General features: G+C 41.7%; 1 protein-coding gene across 2 annotated transcripts in view; it reads left to right on the top strand.

The window, feature by feature from the left end:
* Nucleotides 1–20,500, top strand: part of TSHZ2 (teashirt zinc finger homeobox 2) — a 299,443-nt gene that overhangs the window by 170,636 nt on the left and 108,307 nt on the right. The window contains exon 2 of one of the 2 annotated variants that reach the window (XM_059733140.1): nt 450–3,528. In XM_059733140.1, coding sequence (XP_059589123.1) covers nt 450–3,520 — 3,071 coding nt within the window. In that variant the 3' untranslated portion in view covers nt 3,521–3,528. Of the gene's footprint in view, nt 1–449; nt 3,882–20,500 lie in introns of those variants that run through there. The other variant, XM_014609596.3, reaches the window with a different exon arrangement.

The raw sequence follows: 20,500 nt of genomic DNA, 5'->3' as shown, positions 1-20,500 counted from the left end.
GATCAGGTACTAAAAGATTACTGTACCTTGATGATTCAATGAACGAGGAAAATTACAGTAATTATTTTTCTTCTATTCCTAGCCTGTGCCTTTTTCTCAGGCCAATGACTATTTGATATAGATTTGAAGCTTTTACTATGAACTTAAAATTCTCACATATGATTTTTCCAGCTGTCCCATTACAGGATAGTTAGAATTATATTCCTATGACAAGAAAATTATTAACTCAGAATCACTGGCAGTTACAAGGAATTATGATCATCTGCCAATAAAAAGCAGCAAGCTTCACAAAAAGACATAATTTGGCTTTTTCACTCCCGATACTAACAGACAATAAAGTTGTAGCTGAAAATGAAGTCCGGTAGGGAAAGCACATAGTGAAACTAGAGAAATCAAATTGCAGTATTCTCCTGTAATGTGTTTTTTCATATATTGATGTTACATTTCAGGTTATGTCCAAGAGGAAGATTTAAAGGAGGACGAAGAAATAAAGGAGGAAGAAGAGGATGATGATGACAGTAATTCAACAGCCCAACTTCAGGGCAGCAATGATACTGGTACAGATGAAGAACATGAAGTGGGTCCCGAGCAGAAGGGAAGTTTTAGCTACCAGAATTCTCCTGTAAGTCATATATCCAATCAGGATGCAGAAAATGAATCACTGTTAAGTGATGCTAGTGACCAGGTGGCAGATATTAAAAGCATTTGCTTGAGAGAGGCACATGATCCAAAAACCAATGCCCACCCTAAACCTCAGAATGAAGCACATAATTGCATGGATAAGATGACAGCGGTCTATGCCAACATACTGTCGGACTCTTATTGGACAGGCTTAGGGCTGGGTTTCAAGTTGTCTAACTCTGAGAAGAGGGGTTGCGACAACAGAAATGGAGGTAACAAAGCCGACTTTGATTGGCACCAAGATGCATTGTCAAAAAGCTTGCAACAGAATTTACCTTCCAGACCTGTCACCAAACCAAACCTGTTCAGTTCAGTCCAGCTCTACAGACAAAGCAGCAAAATGTGCGGAACTGTATTCACAGGTGCTAGCAGGTTTCGGTGCAGGCAATGCAGTGCTGCCTACGACACCTTGGTAGAGCTAACGGTCCATATGAATGAAACTGGTCATTACCAAGATGACAACCATAAAAAGGACAAGCACAGACCGACCAGCTACTCAAAGCCCCGGAAAAGGGCCTTTCAGGACATGGACAAGGAAGATGCACAAAAAGTCCTAAAATGTATGTTCTGCGGTGACTCTTTTGATTCCCTTCAAGACCTGAGTGTTCACATGATAAAAACAAAACACTACCAAAAAGTGCCTTTGAAGGAGCCAGTACCCACCATTTCTTCAAAAATGGTCACTCCAGCAAAGAAGCGTGTGTTTGATGTTAATCGGCCTTGTTCCCCAGATTCCACAACGGGATCTTTCTCAGACACGTTTTCTCCGCAAAAGAATGCAAATCTGCAGTTGTCATCTAACAACCGCTACGGTTACCAAAACGGTGCCAGCTACACGTGGCAGTTTGAGGCCTGTAAATCTCAGATTTTGAAGTGCATGGAATGCGGAAGTTCACACGACACCTTGCAGCAGCTCACCACTCACATGATGGTCACTGGCCATTTCTTGAAAGTCACAAGTTCGGCTTCAAAGAAAGGAAAGCAACTAGTTCTAGATCCTTTGGCTGTGGAGAAAATGCAGTCTCTGTCTGAGGTGCCAACCAACGACACTCAGGTTTCGAAACCATCCAGTAATGCATCTTCAGATTGCGTAGCACCTCTACCCGAGCTAAAGAAAGAGAGTAAAAAAGACAAACTTGATGATATAAACAAAGATGAGAAAGTGGTAAAAACTGAAGATTATGAAGACGTCCTTCAGAAACCATTAGATCCTACCATGAAATACCAGTATCTAAGGGAAGAAGATTTAGAAGATGGTTCAAAAGGTGGTGGGGACATTTTAAAGTCATTGGAAAACACAGTCACGACAGCCATCAACAAAGCTCAAAATGGAGCTCCCAGCTGGAGTGCATATCCTAGTATTCATGCAGCCTATCAGCTCTCAGAGGGAGCTAAACCTTCTTTACCAGTGGGTTCCCAAGTACTGCAGATCAGGCCAACGATGACCAATAAATTGAGGCCCATTGCTCCAAAGTGGAAAGTTATGCCTCTGGTTCCTCTTTCAGCAAATATGTCCCAGTGCACTCAAGTGAAGAAGGAAATGGATGACAAAGAAGAAGTACAAAAGGACTGTGCTAAAGAGGGCATCCAGCCTGACCCTGCCCAGCTCTGTCAGAGTGAAGGAGAAACTCCCCCCAAATCTGAGGCCTCTGTAGAGCCAAAAAAGACAGAGCCATGTCCCTTGAAAGAGGAGGACAAAACAAAAGAAGACACTGAGAAGGAAAAGATAAAACCCAAAGAGTCAATTGTGTCTACCCTTAGCAATGGCTGTGCTGCCACAAACCATTCTTCTGAACTGCCTTGTATCAACCCACTGAGTGCCCTGCAGTCTGTATTGAATAATCATTTGGGCAAAGCCACCGAGTCTTTACGGGCCCAATCCAATTCCAGCCCCAGCTCGAGCACAATTTCTATGTTTCACAAACCTAACTTAAATATGATGGAGAAACCTGTTTTGTCACCTGCCCCAACCCCACCCAAGCCTGCGAATGTATCCAGGCATTATTTGTTTGAAAACAACGATCAGCCTATAGATCTGACAAAATCCAAAAGCAAGAAAGCTGAGTCAGCACAAGCACAATCTTGTACTTCCCCACCTCAGAAACATGCTTTGTCTGACATTGCAGACATGGTCAAAGTTCTTCCCAAAGCTACAACACCAAAACCTGCTGCGTCGTCTAGGATCCCGTCGATGAAATTGGAAATGGACGTCCGACGTTTTGAGGATGTCTCCGCAGAAGTTTCCACTCTGCATAAACGCAAGGGCAGGCAGTCCAACTGGAACCCTCAGCATCTCCTGATTTTACAAGCTCAGTTTGCTTCCAGCCTCTTCCAGACATCTGAAGGTAAATATTTATTATCTGATCTCGGTCCTCAAGAACGCATGCAGATTTCTAAATTCACTGGACTGTCAATGACCACCATCAGCCATTGGTTGGCAAATGTCAAGTACCAGCTGAGGAAAACTGGAGGAACAAAGTTTTTGAAAAACATGGACAAAGGGCACCCGATCTTTTATTGCAGTGACTGTGCATCTCAGTTTAGAACGCCATCGACTTACATTAGTCACTTAGAATCTCATCTAGGTTTCCAAATGAAAGACATGAACAGGCTGGCTGTGGAACAGCAAACCAAGGTAGAGCAAGAAATCTCCAGAGTTTCAGTTCAAAGATCGCCTGAAACAATAGCTGGAGAAGAGGACACAGACTCTAAGTTCAAATGTAAGTTGTGCTGTCGGACATTTGCAAGCAAACATGCAGTAAAACTTCATCTAAGCAAAACACACAGCAAGTCACCAGAACACCACTCACAATTTGTAGCAGAAGTGGATGAAGAATAACTCTTAAGGTATGCATGCTCCAACTCCATAGTGAGTTTAAATTTCATGACTGTAAGGAGATCTCTTGAAGCACTTGTGCTTTCTTAAAAGTAGAAAACCGTGAAATGTAAAATATACTGATGCATTAGTCAGTTTAGATGTGCAGGTCCATTTTTACACTGCTCTGAAGAACAAAGCTTGCTAAATGCATTACTATATTGGCTTGTATTGAAAAGTTGCTTTTTTTGTAATGTTTTCAACCTAATTGTTTCCCCACTTTTCCACAACTCTATTTTCCTGTTTCTAAGAATTATTTTTTGTCTGCATACTATTCAGTTTAGCATGAACAGAGCAAATAAATGGCTACCCCTCTGCTTTCACAGCCATGTTTCCACTGTGTTTTTAATCCCTTCTCCTTCATAGTTCCAAGGACTGACTGACTTTTCTTCTTTCCATTGCTAATAAACCATCACATTTACTTTGGGAAGGGAGAGAAAGATAATGTAACTTTGTTTATGGGAATCTCAATAATCCCAAATGCCTAGTCGCTTAAAACTAGGCTTTGGTCCATTTATTCTGTTAAGAACACTGACATTCTTTTGACGATCTAAAACTTGGGTTTTGCTCTCCTTTGGGTAAGCAATGTTGTTTTGCATTGTATTTTATAATAGCTTCCCTCCCCAGTGATACTAGTAGACTTTCTTCTGAGTTATTTTGAGTAACCTTTTCACTCCTTCATCCCCATCCATTTGTTCTTTATTCTTGAATGCTCCAGGCCATGTTGTCAGCGTGACGCTAGTGCTCAGTTCAGTATCACCGTGCCATGCCCCATGTTCTCTAGTGAAAGTTTTGGGTGTAGATCAATGGCAAATATGGGGCTTTAAGATTCTTCATTGAGAGAATCAATAGCTTTTATCACAAGCTGAACCTTTGACAAAAAGACAGATTTCAGGATGCTTTTTGTACTAACGTAGCTATTTTCTTTGCTGAAGGAGATGCATAACTTGGAGTACAGTCACATCCAATGTTTATGATGTCTAATATACTGTTTAGCTGATACATAATTTATAGCATTTTTAATATTACTTAACTCCCAAACCTGACATTTCTTGATTTAAATTAATAAGAAACGCATCAATTGGAAGTCCAAATAGATGTTTCCAGTTCTGAAGTATTTGTAACCAGCAGGGCTGTGTGAATAATTCTCAACAAATAATGTCTTTGGAAAATTCAGCCTCCTTCTCCACTTGCAGACTATCCACAGGCAAATTAAAATTTCCTCCAATGCATTCTTTATTTGAATATCTTTTGGAATTTTTTACACTATGGATTGATCATGCATATTCAACAGGAAAGCTATTATGTGATTTGCCGTGTGAGCCATGTGATGTTATTGCTGTTCTCTGACAAGACGAGGGTATGAACACTCTGGGATGAATTCACTTTTGTGTACAGTTTTAAAATTTGTTGGCTGCAAAGAGTCATCCAGCTTTTAAAATTTGCTTTCATCCCTATGCTCTCAGAGCTGGCACAAGCCCTCTTTATGGCTTAAGTCCTGTTACTTTGGAGTCATTAAAAAAATGATCAAGAAGGGAGAATTTGGGGAAAAGTAGTAAATAAAGCTATTACTGTACAACATAATCTTCACTATTCAGATATAATAGTTCTTAAGTTTTGCATAGGGCATGTGCAGGCGTTCTGCATCATGGAAAAATGTACCCTTTCTAAACATCATCTTTAGATGTGAATGCAAAAGCAAGTTTCAGAATAAAAAAAATTAAAAGCTGCCAATATTCCTTGGTTGGAATCATCATTCACCTAACTTTAGTGCCCAATTAAAAAATATATATGAATAAATGTCCTTTGTTTACTTGATCATAACTGATATTTTTCCACCTTGCCATTTCTTAATGATTCAAAATCCAAAAAATACCCAAATATTAAAAATGAAGAGAGGCTGGGGGGAGAAAAAAGGAACCAGCCCTTTTTCACCACCGGAAAGCGTTCATTAAAGTGCTGACATTTGCATTTTTTTATACTAGTGATCCAGGGGGCAAACCAATAATTTGGATCCCATCAAACAAAAGCTATTTGCTCAATATGACTTTAACAAATATTTTGGCATCTTCCTGACTTAATACTTGATGCATATTCACTGATTTGTGTCTAACATCCCTTTGTAAGGGTGGTATTATTAAAAAAAACTCAAATACACAACCATATATGCACATTACTACTCTAAAGAAATCTGGAAACACAACCGTAAGTACACATTATTATTCTAATGAAATTTGGAGAATGGACTACACCAAAAGAAGTCTTTTAGAAATGCTCAGAAAAGTATGGGTTCTGAGTGGCAGTAAACCAAAGCAATATATTTGCCAGCTTTACTAACTTGAGGTATGCCTACATGAAGAACACACTGCCTTATTAGTTTTTGGGTACCCAGAAATTGTCATCCCTTTAATACTCGCACATTTCTAATATATATCAGCATGCAGACTGTATCCTACCTTTGAAAGAATATATTTAAAGTGTGATGACAGAGTGATAGCACTGTTACCTGGAACTATAATTTTAGTTGGTATGCATGATAGCACAAATTGTGTGAAATGATGGGGTATTTTGGATAGCACTGTAAAGATTTTATTACCATTTTTGAGCTCTTAGCTTGCCTAAGTTCTTCTGACTATGCTAAAAATGTTGAGCCAGAAGTTTATTCATATGGGTTGTTTCCTGATCTCTGCAAGAAGACCAGGACAAATAACAAGGATTTTTAAAGCTTCCTTATCTTAAAAACAGCATGGTAAGGATTCAATATATATTCTAATTTTAGCATACAGTACTTCTTAAGGAATGTGCCAGCAGAAACTCATGTATTTAATATGTATGGTAATTGAAAAGTGTGAAGTATTTAGAGAAAATAAATATAAAGCATACTTAGACACTTAAAATGCATAAATGTTTCTGCATTAATTGTACAAAATGTTGCATCAAAGCAGAAATAAACAAAATATAAGTGCTAATACAAAATGCAGCAAAAAGAGTGGAAATGGCAGATGATTAAAATATTTCCAGTATTGAAAATGAAGGTTACTGTTGAAATCCATGTTTGAAAAATAAGGTATATAGTATTAAACATATAAATTCATGAAGGGGCAGACGGAAATACGAAAATGTGGGCGTGGTGTTTTTTAAAGACCTCAGTGGGGCTGTTTATCAGTGATTTGGAGTAAACTCCTGCTAAATATAAATGTGTGTATATATCTGCTTTATAGTCATCCCTGCTTTTTGGTTTTCTTGAATTCTTCAAACCAAAATGTGTATAGTAGTATAATGTAATGTTATTTTCAATTTCTAAGTATCTGATGGCATTTCATTTTACCGGCTGCAAATTTTCTGTTGTTTTTGCTATTCTTCAAATGAAAGCCCATAAACATTATGGAGTGTTGCTTTAATTAGCTCAAAAATTCTGCTCGGTCTTATACCTTTAAAAACATTTGTTCATTTCTGAAGCCGAATTAGAAATACGTTTTCCTCTGGGAGGAGGATGTATATATAATCACGTACCTTGCCTTTAAATTCAGGTGATGACAGTGGCTGTAAACTGGTATATACAGAACTTCAGTATTAGATGCTCTATAGAATATTATTTAACACTTTTTTTTTTTTTTAATGAGTCTTTATAAATTTAAATTTACCAGGCTGGTGGGGAAGATTTCTTTTTCAAAAGCCCCTGGTAAGTAAACAAGCAGCTACCTGAAATGAACTAATTTGAAAGTAAGGCTGCTGCAAAACAAAAAATGAGTCATAATGATAAACAGTTTTTCTCTGTTTCCTCCTTTGTCTTTTTTTAACCATCAAGTTTAAAGCATCTACAGAGGTTTTTTTCTACTTTATAGGAGACAACTGACATTCTATGGTAAATGGAAGAAAGAGCAGAGCAGAACTGAAAATCCTCTAATGCACTGACACTAACTTGCCCTCTATTGTTGAAAATGAGCAGGCAATCATGATTGTTCATCAAATGGCTCCTAATGCAGTTAAAGCATTCAGCTATAATTTCTCCTTGCATTTATAATTACTGTCATAGACTGCACACCTCAGTGAGCAGATTAAAGCTATAAACTATTTAGCCGTAGCTTTAAGATGAGGAACTTGATTTGTCTGGCAGCAGTTATTTGTTAGAGAGCTTGACACTTCACATAAAAATGACTCAACTTGATGAAGAACAATGCAGTTTAAGCAATGCAGTGATTTTAAATCAGTCATTATACCACGCCCTGTAAGAATTGCAAAGCAATTTGTTAAATGATATATAGGACACATAGATAACTGTATGTGTTAAGTATACCAAAATAGAAGATTCTTTTCCCCCTCCTTCTTTTTTGTGCATTTTATTTTCTCATCTCTCCTCTGAAACAACAGGAGTTGCACTGAATGTCATGTTCGGCTATTAGCCAATGTCAGTGTTACCTGGGACTAAGACGGTTGCTTGAGTCAGGTGCCCAGGATTGGGAATTAGAGAATTCAGCCCACTCTTCATCCTGCTCACCCCCATAACAACAAGCGCAAACGATTAATAAACTCAAGAGAATAGGGTGTCTTGGAGCATGGCTGCCTTTGTCATGCCATCAGTTTGTAAGCAGAATTTACCATCAGAATTGGTGGATGGAGACACGGCACTAGACATTAGTGGGGAAGGCTCATTGCAAATGAAGGACCTGATCTGCAGTCATTGTTCAGCGGGTCAGCAATATTCAGACAAAATGCTGAGAAATCCATCTGAGACTAGCCAGCATCCAGGTGGTTAGGGCACTCACCTAGGCTGTGGGAGAATGGCAGAGCAGAAGCTTGAATCTCCCACATCCTCCCATACATGCCCTAACCCCTAGGCGATTAGCTCTTCAGGCGTGGGAGGACCTCTCTCTCTCTGCTTTTCTTGCGTTCCATGTGAACGCTCTAACCCTGGGACTATTCGCTGTTCCGAGGTGGATTGGTACCTCTCTTCTTGCAAAAAGAAACCTTGAGAAGGCCAAAGCAGCAGAACAGAAGACATTTTACATCTTGAAAATGTTCATGGAAAGGGAAAAGATGTCTACGTCACCCTGCTCCTGATTGTTTTTAAACTAACAAGAGCTGTTTTTGTGACTTGGATGGAGCAGGATTGGATCTGGTGTTTTTTTTAAGGTACCTTAACACTGGTTTATATGACTTTTACAAACAAGGGTTATAGTGCTAATAAGATGAATTTTTGTTATTTAACACTAACATCGCCTAGGGACTAGGGAGGTCAGCCTGCCTTGTCCTAGGCACCATGCATAACATGTAGGAAATGACTTTCCATGCCCCCAAAATTATCCCCAAAATCAAACATTTTACATTCAGCAAAGAAGAGTCAATATTTAAACCCTCCAGCCAGATCTTAAGGACTTTAATTGGACCTACTTTCTCAAGCATTCATTTCCAAAAGGCTATCAGTATCTTGCTTTTTGCTTGCCATGTCCACTCTTATTAAATGTTTCAGACTTCATGATCTATAGCAGAACATTTTTATCCAGTGCAATTTCATAGGAAGAATCCCTGAATCTTACTTGTATACTTACCACCTCACCAATCAAATAGCAAATAGCAGGAACAAAGGGAAAGGATAGGAGTAGCCACCAGCCCTCTGAAGTGTCTTTCAAGAAAAATAATTTATTTTATGAAGGTGAATGCTCTGTACAAACATGATGGAACACAGATGGAAGATGAAAAAAATATATACATGTGCTTTAATGACTAAAACGGGGGAGCAGTTATCGTTATTTATTGCCATAATGTACATTTGGGGCCTAACTCTGTCTTACTGCAATGCACCTACGCAGTGTTGTCCACTGGCTTTCTTAGAGCTCTGCACCAGTATCTGTGCTAGCTGATCCTTGGTGCTGCTTCTGTACCACAATGGAGTTGCATATGATTGATACCAGCATAGCAGAGATCTGAATCAAGCCCTTTGTGTCCGTATTTTTTTCATCTCGTAGCAGCAGTAGAACGAGCAGTGCACAGAACACAGCCTCTTGTACAGATAGACGGGTTTATAAATGTGACAGTGTCTGTTTTAAGAGCATCATATAAAGGAAACAGCAGTGAATCAGGACTTGCAGACTGTGAGCAAGGGCCAGATTTTGCCATTCAGATACAGAACTGAACAGGATGATGCAAAGCTGCTAATCTTTGAGGAAGCCCTGGGATAAGTTAGCACCGCATCCATCATACGTTAGCATCCATCTAGCTGCTCTGCATGGGTTTTGTGTCTTGGGAGTACTAGCAGGGGCCACTGCCGTGTCTACCTTTGGCAAGTGGGTGTAAAAGAGAGGGCAAGGCTTCTTTCTTTGCCATGTTGTGCCAGAATGGGCAGTGCAATTTCCACTTACCAAAGCAAATCAGTATGGGCTTCTTGATTGTAATTTTTTCTGACAAAAATTGTATTTTCCTACAGATAATTGGATTTTTCAACAAAAGTTGCCTTCTTTCTGTGAACACTTCTGATTTTTTTCTGTTGAAAAATGAAATACTGGAAAACGACAGGAATGTTGATAAGGTGTGCCCTGGGAGTCGCATCTCACTCATCTCACATCCCCATTCTCTCCTGTGGGCTGGGCATCCCAGCCAGACTTCACTGCTCTAGATACACTGCAGCCATCCAAATCCCATAACGTATTACATCCTTGCAGCATCGAAGAAGAGGTGGACTGACCAGGTACCTCAACCCAGAGAGGAGAATGGGGCAGTAGGGAACAAGCTCCCGTTTCTATAGGACACTGTGGCAACATTTCACTGAAACAGGTCTGGTTTTGACCGAAATACTTTGGGGGGGAGAGAGGGGGGGGGCGTTATTTTTGATGAAGAGCTGGGATTTTTCAATGAGAATTTTTTTTTTTTTTGATATCCTGTTCAAGATATACCATGCCCTGAGACCTGGACCGCCTTTATGGCATCTGAGTACCGTGGGGAGAGGAGGGGGCAGGTAGAAAGAAGATGAGAGAAGGAAGGGCAGTTGTGACCCACGCCAGGGGCAGGGATGAGGGTTAGGAGCTCCCCGAAGCAAGGCAAAGGAGCAGATGTCGAAAAATTAACTTCCCTGCGGTAATTTGCACATTTCCTCTAAAAATAATATGCAGCACTAGCATTCACAGGGGTGAATATATACAGTGTGGGGGGAGGGGGGGGAAGGAAGTAGGGGGGATTGTCATGTTCTAATGAATACACTGAATATATCGAGATATATATTTTTTCATTTCAGAAAAGGTTCCATTAAGAGGGAGACAGCCCTAACATGTGCTTTGGCCCCTCATCAGATTTATGAGTATTTGCTCTGCTCTTTAATAGGAAACTCTGCAGCAACTGCCACCTCGCCTGCTCTCCCTGAGATACACAGTGGCTTCTCGGGGAAATGCACTTCATTATTAATGTGAATTTGTACATTTTTATGACACTGCTTGGGGGAAGGGGCAGGCAAAGATTTCTCAGTGATATATGCTCATTTCTAACCATTTATTGTCCTAGACAATCAAAGAACAATGATAAACATTGTTAAAGAAAGTGGAGGGTGCAGCACTGACACTTTCAAATGCAGAAGGAAGGGAGAGTTGTAGGTGGTTGAAATGTATTTTACCGGGCCGTTCCCTTTCACACCTTCTACACCATTTGGATAAGATCAGACAACAGAGCAATCTGTAAGTGCCAACTTATACATATTGCTTCCTTCTACCCATTCATTTTTCCTCTGGTCAAGAAAACAGATGCGTCATTTCCCCTGCCTTATAGCCTGGGGAAAGAAATGACACATAAACCAGTATAAGTGATCAAGAACCAGTTTAAACTTGTAACAGAACCAAAGTTCAGTTCACATAGACCAGTTTCAAAATGGCTAAAACCAGTTTAAGATAAACCTGGATGGTTGTAGTATAAGTCTTAACTGATTTAGGTTAAACCAGTCTATTGAACTTCTGTCCTAGATCCCCTCCTGACTCGAGTTACCTTGCAGTCCCCCAGTATCCCAGGATGCTTTGCAGCCCTCCCACAAACCTCCTTCACAGGGCATCCTGCTGCAACATGGCTCACGTTCCACTGATCCAGCCCAGCATTTAGCTGGCCTCTCCCCTGGCTGTCAGAGCTGACCCAGCAGCCTCTGGGTCTCTGCCTCTGTGCCCCAGCCTGTGTCCTCCCTGTACCTGTCAGCCCTGTGGGGAGGTGTGGGGGGACAGAGCCCCCTGCCTCAGCCCTGGCTGCTGAGCCCTGGTCTGCCCTGCTGTAGGGAGCTGAGGGGAGCCCCCCATCTCCATCTCCCATGTGGCTTGGCAGCTTGACTCTGCTATTGCCACAGGTGGGTGGGGGGAAGCATTCCCCTCAACTCCCCAGGGCACGGCAGCCCTGGGCTGGAGACCCCAGGCCAGACTGGCAGAAGCCCTCCCCAAAGGTACGGTGCTTCCCTTTCCCCCCACCCCCCACCCCCAGCTATACAGACAGGCATCCAGCCTGGGGGCATGCTCCCCCGTCCCACCTGCGGCAGTGGCAGAACCAAGCCAATGGCTCACCGCTCCCTGGGCCAGGGCAGCCACAGGCTGGGGGACCTTGGGCCATGCTGGGGGAACCTCGTACAGGGCTCCTCCCCATGTCCCCACACCTGGCTGCACGGGTATGGGACCAGCCCGAGGGAATCCTTCTCCCTCCCTCCTGTGACAGTGGTCGAGTCAAGCTGGGGGGAAGAGGGGATTCCCCTTGGCTCCTCAGGGCAGGGTGGCCCTGGGCTGGGGGATTCTGGGCCTGGGTTGGGGGAAGCCCCCCTCCCCACCCACCCCCCATGGACAGACACCCATGAAGGGCTGGTACCAAGACAGGGGGTCTTCCCTCCCCAGGAGGGGGACAACGGGGTTGGGGGCATGTTCTGGGCAGCCAATCAGGGATGGCCCCCATTTGGCTGGGCTGGGCTCAGCAATGTCTGGGAGGCTAGGAGCCATGCTCGAGTGCCCCCACCTTCTGGCCTCGGCCAGTGGAGGCCTCTGCCTGCCTTTCCCAAGTGAAAACTGGATGTGAGTTCACTTCATTATTGGTTCAATTTATGCCGCTTAGAGAAAAACACGAAGATTGGATCGATTCTGCCTTGTGCTTTTTGGCTGTCTGTACTTAGCCATAGAGACAAGTTGTAAATGGGCGGGGGGGAGGTGGCCTGAGGAGGGAGAAGGACTAAGGGAGAAATAGGTCCTATTCCTTTGGTAGTGCTATGTGCCTCACTTGCATCAGCATATACTGCTGTTTTGGCCTCTGTACAGGTGGTTGTAATGGTGGGTTGAGTCCTTCTTACATCCTTTTGTCCGCCTGAATGTTTTGAACAAGTAAACACAGTTAGCTTTCAAAGCAACTCCAGCACATCAAGAGGTGTGAAGACTATTAGCCTGCCCTGTAGTCTTCATTTTCCCTCCATCGTCCTTACACTTTTGAAAGGGTCACACAACATTTATGCTCCTTCATGCATTCCCCAGAAGCTTTTGTGCTTGTGTAAGGTACCCAGGCTCCCAATACTCCTGTGGGGATGTTGGACTGTTTCTAATATAAGGCTGGGTGGCAATGCACAGTTAAGGCCATAGCCTGCAGCTAAAAGTGAATAATTCCCATGCTTTGCATTCATATTTTACTCCCCAATACTAAGTATTCAGAGTCTTGTAATGGGACACATGCCCAGCAGTTGTGCACTGATATGTCTTTCTGTGACTTCTCTTCTCTGTTCTTAGTACTTCCTGGTCCTCAGATAAGAACGGGATTGTACTGTGCCCATTTCATACTAGCTACCTCTTTATTGCCCAGTTACAGGGAAATATGCCAGGTGCAAAGGCCGAACTGCTGGTTAGGCAGCCCTGAAGGGTGCCCCTTATTTTTTGTTGGTAAAGCAATGGAAGGGAAAACCAGCCTTTAGTATCCTTGACATTAGGTCTCTCTCTGTCTTCCATATTATTCCCTGTACTAAGGTAAGTATAGGTGTACCAAACCCTGCACCCCAGGAACTGGTACAGGGAGCCAGCAAGGGAAGTTCACACTTTTTTATAGGGGATGCTGAGGATTACAGTCACAAGTCAATGGGCTAAGGAGAAAGGGACAGGTGAATAAACACTAACATTAAGATACATACACTTAGGATCCAGGTAACAGGTAATAAACAGTGACACTGTGTTGAAATCACCCATGAACAGGTAACATGTAGGGAATGCTAAAACCATGGTATATACTTGAGAAATTTAAAACTGTCCCACATCTGTGAAGGGACTCAAACCAGTCTATGCATGCCAAACTTGTCATAGGTATAGACCGGTTTCCAATCACTTACACTGGTAAAAGTGTAATGTCTGTACCTGGCCAAAAAAGGCAAAATTCACGCTGCCCTAGTTCATGAATGCTCACAAAATTATCAGCTGTTTGCATCGGGATTCATACCAGTTACTTGAAATGGCTGAGTCACATAGATGGTGTGATATTATCCTAATAGTTATGTTTGCTTAGAAGAAGGATGCTTTACCGTCTCCAGTATCTGCACTCTTTATATATGCTTGTAAACTAAGCCCCAGACAGCAAGTTATACCAACTCTTTCAGTATATCATTGTTTATTAGAAACGCACTGGTCTGAAAATCTGGTGTCTTGAACCCCAGTTGCTACCCGCTTTCTCTCTATGGGCTTGTTGGATTTATCTGGGTACTGGATTAAACCGTAAATGACAGGAGTAGAGTCCTATTGCCTATGGCAGCATGGGGGCCCTGTTTCACCACTGCTTTGCACACTGTATTATTTTTTTTCCTGTGCAAAGTGGATATTAAGCTGCCATGGTAGTATGGTGCTGTTTTGTGCCTACTTTATACTTAATTATCTTAAAGTGCACGTTGCATGCATTGTGGTGCAAGCTACTGGTGACTCAAGACCCATCTCTTCCGTGTCTAGACAGCCAGAAGTGAGTGAACTGTTCTGTAATTCACTTCTCAACTGGTCAGCTATGTCTGCCATCCTCTCATGCCTTGTATGCCTTTCTCTCAGAGTACTGCGAGGTAGAGGACTGGAATGGGAGCTGTTTAGCCTATTTAATAATCTGGGAGTGGTTTTATCAATCCAAGAGACTCATTATTTTTAATGCTCCCAATGTGATGGCCTTATTTTATAAATCAAAAATAAGCTCTCAACATTTTCCAAGGGGATTAAGGAGAAAGTTTCTCCATCCATATTTCAAGTATGAAAAAATACCAGCAAGATTAATAAGCGTAGCCAAGATGTGTGTAAAGGAACAACCTGTAATTTGTTTTCCTTGTACCATATGTTTTCTGTATCCCGCACCTCCCACATATAAATTGTATGGAATAATGTGAGGCGTACACATTACTCAGGATTATTAAATCATGCCCTTTGTATATGGGAGGACTTAACTTAGATAGAGTCGAACCACTGGTTTTTTTGCTTATTCTGGATTCATAAAGTGGCAAATTAAAGATCCTACTGTGCTAGGCTTCATGTTACTCGGTTTTAATTTAATTTATCTCTCTGATTCTCTCCATCCCCCCTCTCTTTGAGTTCCATCAGTAGGTGGTCCAGACATCAACTAGAAGATTTACTGACAGGACTAAATGTATGAACACATTGTTTTTGCAATATGATTTAATGACCTTTTTGGCATTCCCAGGGCTGTTGAAATCTCCCATAATTATTCCCTTTGGCGGCAGAGGCTCCTGTTGATCAGGTGAAAGCTGATGCAAATGTCAAATGTCAATAAATTTGCAATCCATAAATGTAACTACTTGGTGCCAGAGCGAGACAGGGTTAACCAGAGTGCAGCAACAGACACCTAAGTCAGAGGCAAGATCAGATTGTTGTGAACAAAAAAAATGAAAGTAAAAGAAATGTCAAATCCAAATATGTTGCACACAGCCTTCACCCACTACTTCCATTCCTGACTCTCTTCTTCCTGCATGGGTTTCTGCATCATAGATCAGCACTTAGGAACCCTAACAACCTCCGAGCTATGGAAGGGCTAATACATATTACAAAGATCTAATGGAAAAGGCATGCTGGCAAAAGCGCCATCATGAATATATAGCTTATGCTGATGAAAAGACTTAGTTTGCTGCTATTGTTTAACCACCTCCCCAAACTATGTACACTACACAGACAAAGGGACTCTCTTGCTGATAGAGGTTGTATCAACATAAGTAGAATTTGCCAGCATAGCTATGTCAGTCACCCATGTGATTTCTTCACGATGATAACACATAGCTATGCTGGCAAAACTTTGGACTGTAGAACTGGTTCAGGCCTAGAGAAGTTCGTGTCTGCCTGGGACACCATAGGAAGAATGATCTTGTGGATAAAATATGGGAAGTCCATCATTGATTCACCCTGTAACAACAGGACTTCATTTGTCTGTGCCTCCTTTCCGTATAAAATGGACATACTTACCTAATCACTGGCACTGTGAGGCTTCAAGGCCTGTTTTTTCAAACACATGAGCTGAATCACAAAATCCACCAGATTACGTATATTGAATAAGGTGTTACAGAAATTACTTATTTTTATTTGTAACATGCTTTGGAATGGAAGGTCAAATAGAGTTGTGAAGCATTACTACCATTATTTTATATTGTCATAAAAAAGACATGAGGACCAATAGCATAATTTCCCCAGAGACTTTCCTTAAGACCTTCCACTTTGACCTTTGGGTCTGAAAAGCCCCACATTGTTTGACATTGAAAAAAGCAAATGTGTGAACACTGTGCCCTGTTCATTTGCACTTTGAACATGCTCAGGCTGAGCACAGTTGAACTGGAAAAGACTGTAGCGGCTAAAGTACTGGGAAAATACAGCAGAGGCATTTACTTAATAACTCAAGTAATTCCTTTAGCTCACCTTGTAGAGATTTAACCTTTGAATGAGAGAGTCCCTAGTTCAAGATCCAGAGTCTCCTCTGTCCTTGTGTTAATTTTTAAATTATATATCATTGTTGAGAAGCCCTTGTGTTGAGCATTACAGGCTATTTTTCATGTCTAAAATGGGGAATTATAACTGAACATTAGCTATCACCTATAAATCACACCGAACAAAGTGGCATCTGCAGCTACTCAGTAACAGAAAGGAAGAAATGTAGCCTGTGTAACATAGGGGAGAGGGGAGCCACCATCGTAACAGAGATAACTGTAATTTGAAAAAGCTGTAAACTCATTCAGACTGTGATGCTTTGGATGTTGAGCTTTCTAGAGTCTGCTGGATAGGGACCGACCATGTAGCTTTCCAAGTATTTTGCTCACAGACCAAGAAATGCAGCATCTCTGTACAATCCTGCCCCAGATTGTGGCAGGGGCTGCTGACAATGCTACATTATCTTAAATAATAACAAACTGAACCTAATCTTCCTGCTGAGCTTGGCTTCTTTCTTGGATTCCTCTCTGCAGGACTCCTCTATCCCAGTCCTTAATTCCTCTGTCTTGAGAGAGGTTCCAGCATTTCTTGTATCCTCAGTGGAGTTAATGAAAGCCACCTGCCCCCCTGTGTCAGCACAAATTCTCCTATAATTTCATGCAGGGTTTTAGCACCTGAACACAGGGTGACTCAACAGGGCCTGTGGAGTCTGCCTCCATGCGGACTGGGACTCAGCTTGGCACAAAGGGGACAGAGAAAGGCACAAGCCACCTGAAAGCTCTGTGCCAACACAAAGATCACTTCCAAATAATATAGCACCTTTACTTGAATAAGATTATAGTCATAATGGCTTGTGGTATTTTGCTTAGACTGTATCTGCTTCTTTCCCAGACTCGAGGAAGGGCCTTCTGTGCCCAAATATTTGCTAACATTTTCCAACTATGCTGTTAGGTTAATAAAAGATAGCATCAAAAAACCCTTTGCTGCTTGCGTGTTTTCTGGATCATCACAGCTCCAATGCACCAACCCTACATGGGGGAAAGGGTCCATGGCAGATCCTGGAGTTCTTGGGAGATATTAAATATGATCAAAGGAGTCAATTCTGTATAAGACTAGTAGCCCCACAAAATTAGGCAAAAGAAGTCAGGATAACAACGATCTCTTCCTGTGTACTTGAATAGCACCTATGACATCGGGCCCTGAAGCTGCCTAGGGAGTCTAGACACCCATACAATATAAACAATAAATAGTAGTAAGAAAAAGCCAGGTCCTACAGGCACCATATTTCAGCATGAGTTCCTGGAGGTCTCCTACTCTGTTCTGTGCTGTCCATCTGTTCACAGACTCCTCAAACCAGAGATCATACAGCCTTCTGTTGTGCTTGTATTGTGCCAATCATGCTGGCAATGCTTAAGATAGTTGTATCTACCACTAGTTAAGACGGTTTTGCTCTCGGATATAAGCTTCTTAAGGAACATGGGCTTCCTTGACGAAGATTTATTTACGTGAAGCGTTTTTAGATAGGAGAGCATAGCGAGAGCATTTTTCATAGGTAAAGAAAGCATCCTAGCGGGAGGTGGTGTATCTACTAGTTAGCACAAGTGGCAGGGTATCAGGATTCTGGTATCAGGTTCTGTTCCCGATTCTGCTGCTGACTCACTGAGTGGCACTGGGTAATTTCCTTTATTGCTGTATTCCTCGGTTTCCCTTTCTAATGGATGCATCTATGCTGTAATTCATGCAGCTACTAAGAATGTATGTGTAACAAAGTGTCTTGAAAGCCTCAGACACGAGGAGGTATTCAAATACAGCATTTTAGTATTGATAGACTGATAGTTTACTTCTGTGGAGTGTGTCACTACTAGAGACATGGACATTTCCCTGTTCACTTCTTTGTTCCCCACAGGTTCCCTACAATCTCTGGCTATACTTAAACAGGCTGTTGCTGCACAAGAAAGCATTTGAGCACCTGTTGAAGTCCCACTGACATGCTTAAGGACGATATTTTTGTTCTATGTTTGCGCAGTGCCTAGCACAGTGGGGTTCTGGTCCATAATTAAGGCTCCTAGTCATAAATAGTGGCAGCCTTTTATAATCTATATTATAATTATCATAGGTGCTGATTAGAAACTAAAGAACATTCTTAAGTGCTTTGCTGAATTGAGGCCTGCATGCTATATGTTTATTAAGCCGTTCAGCAATAACTTAGGCAGCTGAGAATTGTTGAGGGCCCGGTTTGTCTAATTGTGTGTCTAAATCATAGTTGCACCATGTTTCAAAGTACTAACATTACAAGCTACTTGCAGTGACTTAGGTTATATGGTCAGAGTCCTGTAGATGGTCAGTGTGTATCGTAAAACTGAAAATTACAGCTTACACCATAAAGCTACTGCCTCAAATTTATTATATATCGCTGCACAACAAGCAAATTAAAACTAGACGCAGTATATGCCCAGACTTTAATGTGAATGGAGGATGAAATATTTTCTTCCCAATTCATTGGTACAAGTTCCCTTCAGAGCAGAATTAAATCACCAAAGTAGAGAAGGGCATGGGGTCCAATCCTACCTGGTGCTGAGCTCCACCAGTGCCGCCTGACTTCACTGGGAATCAAGGAACACTGCACCCTGTAGGATCAAGCCACACGGTTTCTGATCTCACCTTTCTGTACGGCACATCCTACATATAAGAAATGAGCTCTCAGCAAAATCCTTTTTATTATTCTTCATAAAGAAGACTGTGAAAAGCAAAATAGGGGAAAGAGAGCAGGGGCTCTTATTTGCACTGATGTAAATCAGGAGTACCTGCTCTGGAAGTCCACTCAATTACACCGTCTCCACTCGGACATTAGACCAGAATCAAGCCCTTTCCCTGGAAGAAAGGAGTGAAATATCTTACAACGGTGTGTCCAGGAGCCTGCTAAGCTTCTTGTAGAGTTGCTGTCAGTATGCCCAGGGCAGAAACATATTTTTTTTTCTTACTGTTGTACATAAGGGCTCTGCTGCAGCCGACAACATGAAATGTGTTAGTTCAGTTTGTTCAAAATGGAGTGTGTTTGTTAAGTGTTGCCTCTTTGATGTTGCACTGCCATCTCCATCTTTGTCATCATTGCCCATCTTTTTCAATCTAATGAACTCAAACCATCAGTGCAACTTAAGTTCGGCTGTCTGTTCTTGCATAGTTAATATTAAAAATGTACTAACAGTGTGGCTGCGAAATCAAATTATGCACATAAATATGCTGGCATAGCAGAGGAGGCGGCAGAAGCTGAAGTTAGCAACATTGATGCCAGTTCACATTTGCAAATCAACCGTCAATCTGTCATTAAACATGTTATCAAATGATGATAAGTGTATGCTTCTTGCTTGCATTGGCGCGCTTATTCCCGATGTTGATGTGCATTAATGGGATAATGTGCATTAACATAGTCTTGCTTGGATGAACACAAAACATTTTTTATCCGTCTCAGTTTGTTTCCCCCTGTGGCCCCCAAGTAAGTGTTTTGTGTTATCAAATTGCCAAAAAATGAGAAAACACATTACTTTTAATTAGCAAAAATCTTCAGTCATTTATTTTTTTTTAATTTTTATCCGGACTAACTCCTGTGTGTTGGCAATTGAAGAAAAAAATAGAAAAGCACTCCACTGTCTTCTTTAAGTAAAACGATTAATGTCAGAAACTCAGAGACTGACAATTATGTGCTGTCTTAATGCACTGGCCTTTCATCTGCAGTCCTTGCTTTTGACAGGAGTGATGGTTTCAGTTCAGTGATATGAAAGGCAGGAAAGGAAATGATCTCAGGCATTGCCAGCCCATTGTGTGGGGCTGCACTCAGACACAGCAAACAGTCCTTGAGCTGGCTTCATTTACCAGGTTTACATATCGAGTAGGCAAATACTGGATGTAGAGATATAAAAAAAAGTGTTGCTGTTCTGGGAGGGGACTGAATTTCTGAAGGAGCTTCTTATTTGATTGTCTAACCGTATTGAACAGCACTGTGTATTCACACTGCCATTCATGCTGCGTGCTCCCAATAATCATTCAGAGGAAAAAAAAATTCCTTCATTGGAGA

The sequence above is a fragment of the Alligator mississippiensis genome, chromosome 9 (assembly GCF_030867095.1).
Source record: "Alligator mississippiensis isolate rAllMis1 chromosome 9, rAllMis1, whole genome shotgun sequence".
NCBI classification, from domain to species: Eukaryota; Metazoa; Chordata; order Crocodylia; family Alligatoridae; genus Alligator; species Alligator mississippiensis.
The sequence above is the reverse complement of the archived record's forward strand: the minus strand, read 5'-3'. Positions and strand labels throughout refer to the sequence as shown.